Source organism: Quercus suber, unplaced genomic scaffold (assembly GCF_002906115.3).
Source record: "Quercus suber isolate HL8 unplaced genomic scaffold, Cork oak 2.0 scaffold_764, whole genome shotgun sequence".
In the NCBI taxonomy this organism is placed as follows: Eukaryota; Viridiplantae; Streptophyta; class Magnoliopsida; order Fagales; family Fagaceae; genus Quercus; species Quercus suber.
In genome coordinates, this window is record NW_027070200.1 from 289,182 (window position 1) to 297,715 (window position 8,534).

The 8,534-nt window shown below is 34.1% G+C and overlaps 1 protein-coding gene across 2 annotated transcripts; it reads right to left on the bottom strand.

Moving 5' to 3' along the window:
• Positions 1 to 1,471: 1,471 nt before the first annotated feature.
• On the bottom strand, positions 1,472 to 7,870 carry LOC112015572 (gamma-glutamylcyclotransferase 2-3). Of its 2 annotated transcripts, XM_024047980.2 has the most exons (8): positions 7,526 to 7,870; positions 7,363 to 7,439; positions 6,074 to 6,127; positions 3,155 to 3,211; positions 3,032 to 3,072; positions 2,865 to 2,936; positions 2,047 to 2,126; positions 1,472 to 1,950 (listed from the first exon to the last, which is right to left on the bottom strand). In XM_024047980.2, the coding sequence occupies exons 1-8, from the start codon at positions 7,626 to 7,628 to the stop codon at positions 1,871 to 1,873; spliced, it is 564 nt and encodes a 187-aa protein (XP_023903748.2). In that variant the 5' UTR covers positions 7,629 to 7,870; the 3' UTR covers positions 1,472 to 1,870. The 2 variants fall into 2 exon arrangements, with proteins under 2 accessions (XP_023903748.2, XP_023903750.2); XM_024047982.2 differs by lacking the exon at positions 6,074 to 6,127.
• Positions 7,871 to 8,534: the final 664 nt, after the last annotated feature.

Sequence of the window (8,534 nt, forward strand, 5' to 3'; positions counted from 1 at the left end):
TTTGGTGAGTGACTTATATTTCTGGTTGAGGCAAGTTTGGTTTTGGTCCCTCAAATTTAAAATATTTAGTTTTAATTCTTCAAATATTTATAGAGGAAACTGTAGTTTTGTTTTTGTATTTTTACTTGTGTCTAATTTTCTGCTTATGTGAAGATCGACACGTTGAGGTGGCATATTTTATCTAATGTGCTCCTTTTCTTTTAAGGTGCTAAGCATGTGAAAAAAAAAAATGTGCGCATAGATTTGTGGTTTTCTTTTGATTTTCCTCTCAACCAATCCCCTTTCTCAATCATTTTATCTCTACTCCCTTAGTTGAGCTCTGCCAATCTTCTTCTTCTTCTTCTTTTTTCTTTTTTTCCATGAACTTGTTAGATTTGTGTGATGTATATTCATGTTTTAAGTGACTATCTAGAAACTTTTGAATTGTTGGATTTGAAGTCTGTTTTTCTGTTTGATTTGTATTATGAAGTTTCTATTGAAGTTGCTTTATGCGTAAAATTTAAGTAGGTCTTGGCTGCCGGTCAAGTAGTTGATGGTTGACTAGTGATTTGGGTGTATTATGGCTTGGCTGTGTTGTGGTCTTGTTGACTAGTGATTTGGGTTGGCTCTTTGATGGTTGATAGTGATGGATGATTTGGGTGTGGCTGGCTATTGATCGTCTCTTGGCTATGCATACCTTGGTTATGCATGGCTATGCATACCTTGGTTATGCATATCTGGCAATGTGTGATTTGGGTTTTGGCTTGGCCTATGGTCAGTGATAGGTAATTTTGGTTGGTTGGTTCCCGACAACGGCATGTTGCAATAACTGAATAAGTAAGTTGTTTATACTTTTTAAATATTTCAAGGACTAAAACCGAACTTGTTAAATTAGAAGGTCTAAAATAGAAATAATTTCTTATTTCTGGAATCAGAAGTATATTAACCTAATTATTTTAAGGAGAATTACCCTAGATCGACAACATCTGGTTACTTGTGCAGAAGAGGTCTGACCTCCAAGTAGTATATTTGTTTAACAGTGATCTTGTTATTTGGGCATGTTGTGCACTGAACTACTAATCGGTGATACCAAGGGACAAGCTGTATCAGCTTTCAGAACAGCATGATTTACTTTTGGTATTGAGGAATTAATAATAATAAAAAAACTTTATTAATGCCAATTTATAAATAAAAAAACAGCATGATTTACTTTTGCTTTAGAGATTTTGTAGTGTTACAATCGGAGATTTTCTGGTCAAATTGAAAAAGCTTGCTGCTTCATTTAAATATATGATTTGGTTTAAAGATATGAACTTAACTGGATCCCAAACTTTTTGAACCATTGGCTCCAATTTCCTGCAAATAACATATGGTTGGATAAAGTAAATCCAAAACTATGGTGGTCTAGGCATGCTTGAATTTTAGAGAAGAGGCTGAGTAAGATGCATATTGCATGTGAAATCATCAACAATACTGAATTTAGCAATGCAAATTCAGCAAAGATTGGACTTCAATACAAACATATTCTGTGAAACATTACAGTTAAGTATAAGATTGAATCTTATAACAATTGGCTACAAAGGAATGTAGAAGCGCCAGGGAATGCATGACCATTACATAAGGGACCTTGGTTTTGGTGGAAGTTCATGCTCATGCTACAGTAGAGTCTCAAGAGGTTAACACTTGGCATAACTCTTGAAATTGGCATAGAAACCCAATATTAACAAGGTTTTACAATGAGAATGATGGTTTCACAATGCAGTTGCCTTTAAACTAAATGTAAGAAGTTATTCTCAAGTTATCAAAAAAAAAAAAAAATGTTTAGTATCTTCAGCAGATAATCCTGAAGATTGCTCCAATTCATAAAACCTTTTTACCAATTATCATGACATCATGAAGCAGTCTGTTCCCCCTGGGAAAGGATACCCCTCACTTCATTTGCAAGATCCATTACATGTTTGTCTTTACATCCTGTGGCAAAAATTTTGAGAAAGAGAAACTATTCCTAGTTCAAGAGAGAAAAACTAATACAATCAAAATTTTTAAAGAGTATTAAAAGAACCTTACCAATTTGCAGAAGAGCCTTTTCAAGTTGAAAAAGGTAGTCTCTGTTGGGTCCCGACGGGCCTTCAGCATGAACGATTTGTCTGCAAAATGAGAATCAGGAATCATTGGACTAGTAGAATAACTGGGCATGCAGAACATCTTTAGGGGGTGTTTGGTTCGCTTTGATGTTACATTACGCCGTAATATTACGTTATTGTAATCTTATATTAATGTAATCTCAATATAAGAATATAACATTACATTGTTTAGGAAGATGATGAGATTAAGATGATGCGATATATTTTATAATTTTAAATTACAGTAATGTTAGAAAAAATAAAATAAAATAAACAAAAAACCTTAATGTCACGTCATTGTAATGCGCATCATATCAATGGCACATCACAACGAACCAAACGCTTCCTTAGTGTAGGGACCTCAGAAAAATAGGAAGGGGGACAATGGACGTACGGTCAATGACAAAGCATCACAAACATGAGTAGGGCAATCAATATCAATATGGCCAAAAAGTCCTCTATTATGGTTAATGAGAAAGCATCACAAATATGATTACGGCAATCAATATCACTCAGGCAAAAAAGTCATCTTCAACAATACATGAATCATCCGGACTTCTAACAATGCAGTATGAAATAATGAAATTAAAGAATGAAAAATAAATCACTGCTAAATTTTCTAAATTGTCAGTTAGACAAAGAAAATAGGGTGCTTCATACATAAAATTTAGATAGGCCACAGTACTTGGATTCAAGATGTTGGTGCAAAGTTTTCTTTTACAGAAAATGCAGAACTAAATTGTACAGATAAAACATGCATACTTGGCAATATCTTCAAGAGAAGCAGGTCCCAAGTAATTCCTGTTAAGCTTCTTGTCTGGAGATGCAATGTACCTAGAAAATGGAAATTTCAATTTTGAACTGATTGGCTTGTTGCAATCCAACAAGTATAAAGATGTATGAAGTTCTTGGTGGTTTTCAACACTTACACCATTATTCCAGAAACAGCTGGACTCGTAGCAGTAGGTTCCTAGAACGTTTCAATAGATTAATTAATATAATTAATAAGTTCATTACAATTCTGACACCAAATACTAGAATTTAGAACTTACAGTGAAGAAATCAAGATAAGCCTTCTGGTCGTACTGTTTCTCCCTCACTTCAAGATACTGTGTCATAACATCAAAAGAATTCCATTAAAAAGTATTAATTGTGGGCTGCAGACAAAATTTGGACTGAAAACCGAGTTAACTTGAAAGCATATCTTCCCAAGCCTACAAATTGATTGGTAACATGACAAATCAGAAGGTCCTATTGATAAGTAGTTGAAACATCTTCAATTCTCTTGGGTGATGAAGTGTTTTGTGAGCTACAAAATAAATATAATTTTTTCACAGAGCATGTGTGTCTCAATCACAAAAAATTGTGATTCATTCAAATGTCTTATTGACAGCAATCAAATATGGTGCAGCACAATACCAGCATGCTGTAAGAAATAAGTAGGATTTTTGCAAGAAGCCTTACCCTAAATGCGTAAAACATGGACTGGTATAGTGAGGGGCTTGTAATTACTAATTACAGTGAGGAGAGCTAATACAACATGTTACATAGGTGGTCTAAAGAGGTAAAATACCAAGGGGGTTGATGAGTATAAACCAGGAAATAGTTATATGAAAATAAAAGGGGTGGTGCCTATTAGATGTATAGAGTTGTAAATATTGAGATAGTATGAGAACGTTCGTAATTTATAACTTATGTATGCATTTTTGCATCGAAGATGATGTGTCTATATCATTCAGCAGATAATGCTTGAAATGGCAATAACAGTATTAAATAATAGCTTTTATGGGAATGGTCAAATTGCTCAGTATCTCCAACTGTATATAAATATAGGAGCTGACCTAAATGGACTTGTACAACTATCCTGTGATGGATATGATTGAGTGCAAGCAGAAATGAATGGTAGGTTGGATTGCATGCAATCCTTGACTTTGCAAGGGCATTACCTCATAATATTAATGTGTTAGAGAGAGATGAGTTCACTCTACAAGAGGGGAGGGGTGGAGATAGATGGCAAACTTAAGGAGTCAGCTACAGATTTCCACAACAGCCCCTTGGGGCCCATGTCCTAGAGGAAAAAGGTAAATGGAGAAGAATGTTCCATATGGGGCTACTATCATAATAGCATACTATGCCCAACCCTTTAATTAGGAGCGGAAACGAATAACTGTATGTGTGTGAAAATGACCTGATTTCCAGATCAAGTGCTCAAAGTAATAAGCAGGATCTCAGTCAACTAAAGAAACTCAAAACTCTCATTTCATTGCTTCCAGGGACGGAGCTAAGGCTCCGCTTGGAAGTTCATAAGGGAATGGAATGGAATAGAATGAGATAATCATAAGAGAATAGAAAGGAATGGAATGGAATAGAATGTATTTAAGTAAGGGAAATGAATGGAAAAGAATGAAATGGAATGGAATTAAGTAACCTTGTTTGGATGTTTTAAAATAAAGGAATTGAAATGAATGAAAATAAATGGAATGTAAGTAATTCTGTTTGGGAGCAACATGGAGGGAATGGAATGGAATCATTTTATGACAATATTATTATTAAACCCCTGTTTTAAAATAAAGGGTTGAATATATAGGGGTATTTTGGGAGTTTTAGTAAAAAAATCATTAAATCTAATTCCATTCCCTCCCATTCCTCCCAATTTCGAGGGGAATGAAAATTTGAGGTTTTAAGGGAGTAGAAAGGAATGAGTGTTCCTTCCTACCCATTCCATTCCCTCCCACTTAAACTCTCAAATAAAGGAATGAACTTTCCATTCCCTCCATTAAAACTCCCAAACAAGAGAAGGGAAGAATATTTTTAAATTATTCTTTTTATTCCTTTTTATTCCATTCATTCCCTCCTCCCAAGCGGAGCCTAAGATTCATACCTGGGTGGGTCCAAAGCTTAAAACCAAAAAAAACTTATGAAAATAAAAACTAATATCTATTTCATATTCAACAAAATACTACATACAAAATAAGTATTTCTTAGACATTTCATATTATAAAACACATCAATAAGGTATAACATACAAAATCAGTGTTTCTTATTTTGTCCGCGATTTTTGTTTAGTCCATATTTATTTTTTTATTTTGTTTTTGTAGTTAAAGGGGCATGAATTTTATTTATTTATTTATTTTCTTGTAGGTCAATATCTAAATATTTTAGATGAGGAGAGACAAATATATATATATATATATATAAAAGAGCAAATCTTAATTTTTTTTATACTAGTTTTTTTTTTTTTTTTTTTTTAAATTTGGGGGTGGGGGGGAGGGGCAATGGCCCCCTCTGCCCTAACGTGGGTCCGTCCTTGATTGCTTCCAACTCCATGCCAATAGCTTACAGATCTTTTTTTTTTTTTTTGCTCATATAAACAGGCATGGAGAAATATATACAAGCTTAGTCATAGTTACAGCTCAAAAACTCTTATTACCAGTCTAACTTCAGTTAATCGTATATTCATATTGACCTTCTTTTCTTCTAAACTTTCCTTCAACATAGTATGCAGTGCATGGAGTGGAACATGGATATTCTCCATGGCTCCTGAGAGTAAGGACCTGGGTGCTATCACAATGAGGAATGCCACATGGTTGTAGCTGAGAAAGACGAAGAGGAGAGCAAGAGGGGGGGGGGGGTTGGATTTCCCATATGAAGCAAGCAATCTACCAAATCAATAATAGTAATGAAGAAGGAAGAGTAAGCCTTTAGTAAATCTCCCAAAAATATTTTTAACCAATTAACTGAATTGCACAATTACAATGAAAATAAGAAATTCTAAAAAATAACATTAAGAATCAGAAGAGTAATTTGGATATGAAGCAGCAACTGTGTATTATATTTAATTAAGCATTTGAAAGAGAAAGCCAGGTGATGGTCACTAATAGAACAAACAAATAAAATGAAGAAATTTTTTAAAGATTTATTAGTAGCACAAACAATATGAAAGTTTGAATAGTTTACTTCAAGAAACATACTGTTAGTGCAACTTCTTGATCTTCCTTCTTAGAGACCTTGTAGGCAGCTCCCCACTATGACCTCGCAAAATCATGAATTTATCTACTTCACATATTTGTCTTGTTTGATAACTTGAAATTCATTATAAAGAACTTACATTTTATTGAAATCAAGAAAAATACTATAATATTGCATATAAGAATAAATTTTAAGTGGACATTGGTTGCTCCTTTATCAAAGAAATTCCAAATAATAAAAATATTAAGTAGTTCCCTATTTTTTGTCTCCTCCATCTGCCAAAATAATATTTTTATTTTCACTAGGATATAAGTAACTCACTAAGTTGAACAATAGGGCAACTTCTATATTCTCTTTACCATTGATGAACAGCTGGAAGTTGTTTTGTTTATCTGACAACAGACAGCTTATTCCTAGTTGGGTGCCTCCCTTTCAGAAGCAAAAATGTAGAATTATGATCTTTGTGAATGTTGTTAAATTGTTTTCCCTCATTCAACTGAGATAACCTATTCTTTGTTAACATGAAAAAAGGTTTGCATACAAATTAACTGGAAATATATACACTTATTAAGATGTAAAAAATCTTTCTTTGATAAACAACTGACTGTAAACAAAAAATAAATAAAAAGAAGACGACCAAAACCATTTTTTTATTTTATTTTAGAGTTACGCACACACCTAGTGGGTGGTCTTGAATCCACAACCTCACCTTCCACGTTGCTCTTTCAAGGGGAGGAGGAGTCACTTGAGCTAGACCAAACGTGATGTTACTAACTCTCACGTCCCTACACCCAAAGCACCTACAGCAATTTAACAAGTTTTGCTTCGTCCATGTCGCAGCTCCCAAAATCCCCACTCATGCAACAGTTTACCTAGACAATCCAGGACAGGAGACACAACCTCCCTTCTTAAAACAACTTACATCTAAATCCTATTACATGATACGTCTAAGGTTATTCACAAAATTTGGGGCAAAGAACTTAACCATGATACAACTCTAATTTCCACCATCTTATATCATTCATTTGTTCGGCTAAATGTCTGCATTGCCCAAATAAATCATTGAAATATGAATTACAAACCATCAATTAAAGACAATAAATAATGGGTTCTTTTTTCCATTACTCATACATACATATTCTACAATGCAATTGCAGGATACTGGATACCCCATAAATATATAGCTTTCACTTTAAGGTTGAATAAATAATAGCTGCATAATTGAAAAATGACTAAAATTGTTCAAGTAATAGACCCAGTTGGAAATGATAATTGAAAAATGTGGACTTACACAAACTTCCCCTTCAGCAGGCTCCAATGTCACAGTTCTTCCTGGATAATCGAGTGTCCCTCTGTGGTCAGTACTACCTAAATAATAATAACCCACAAAACCAAATATTAACAAAATGGAAGAATTTACATATACATGGGAGAGAGAAAGTGAAAGAAGGGACCTTGATAAAAGACACGGCGATAGTCTTTGATGAAACCAACGAGGCGCTGGTCGTAGTTAAAGCCAGCTTTCCATATAAGAGAACCATAACCAAACACCCACATCTCTCAAAGTCTCACTTAATTCCTTTGCTTTCCAAAAGTCCTTAAAAGTTATAATACAAACTCTTTGTCTCTCTGCTTGCTTTCTCTCTCTCCCAAAAATAATGGACAATGAAAGGAGAGAGAGAGATGATTGTTTGTTTGAGTTTGGTAGCGCAAAGGTACAGACTTTTTTACAGAGGACAAGAGAAGAGAAGTCAGAAGAGGAGTTTGTGTTTGCTACCAATGCAGACAACAGAGGACAAGAGAAGATGTTTTTCACAAATACAGTTAGGCCTGTGGGCTTTGTTGGGCTTCCAATAGTAACTAGCCATGACACCATAAAAGGATGGCATGGTTAATACTTAATATCATTGTTTGGATATTTTTATTTCTAAATTTTAAAAAGTTTATTTTTTTTTTCTAAATTATTAAATCTATCCTTTTTTTTTTTATACATTTGAAACACTAAAGTCCAAACTATTTAAAAAAAAAAAAAACTCTTCATATAGTTTAAGGATAAAAAAGAACTATTTAAGTTTAGGAACCAAAAAAGAGTTTTTTACCCTAAAATAAAAATTTAAGAATAAATTTCAAAATTTTTTTGTTTTTGTTAAGGCATAGAAATTGGGCCATATTTTCCATCTTGATGAGCCCAGAGCCCAGATTAGTGCTTAATGTTGACGAAGTGGAGACGGTACTAGATTTCCCATGTCCCTCTTTGTTTATTTAGCCAGAATGTGACTCCCTAATTTCTTGGGTTGTCATTCTTTGGAGTGATACAACAACTTGGGTAGGCGCTTGATCTTGTCATTGTAGACTTAACATTTCAGTGTGGGAGGAAAGTGACGATGTAGAGGGAGATGGGCAAAGGCCAGGGAGAGAGTGCCAAAGGTGGTTGAGGGGCATTCTTTCAAATTTATTAGGCCT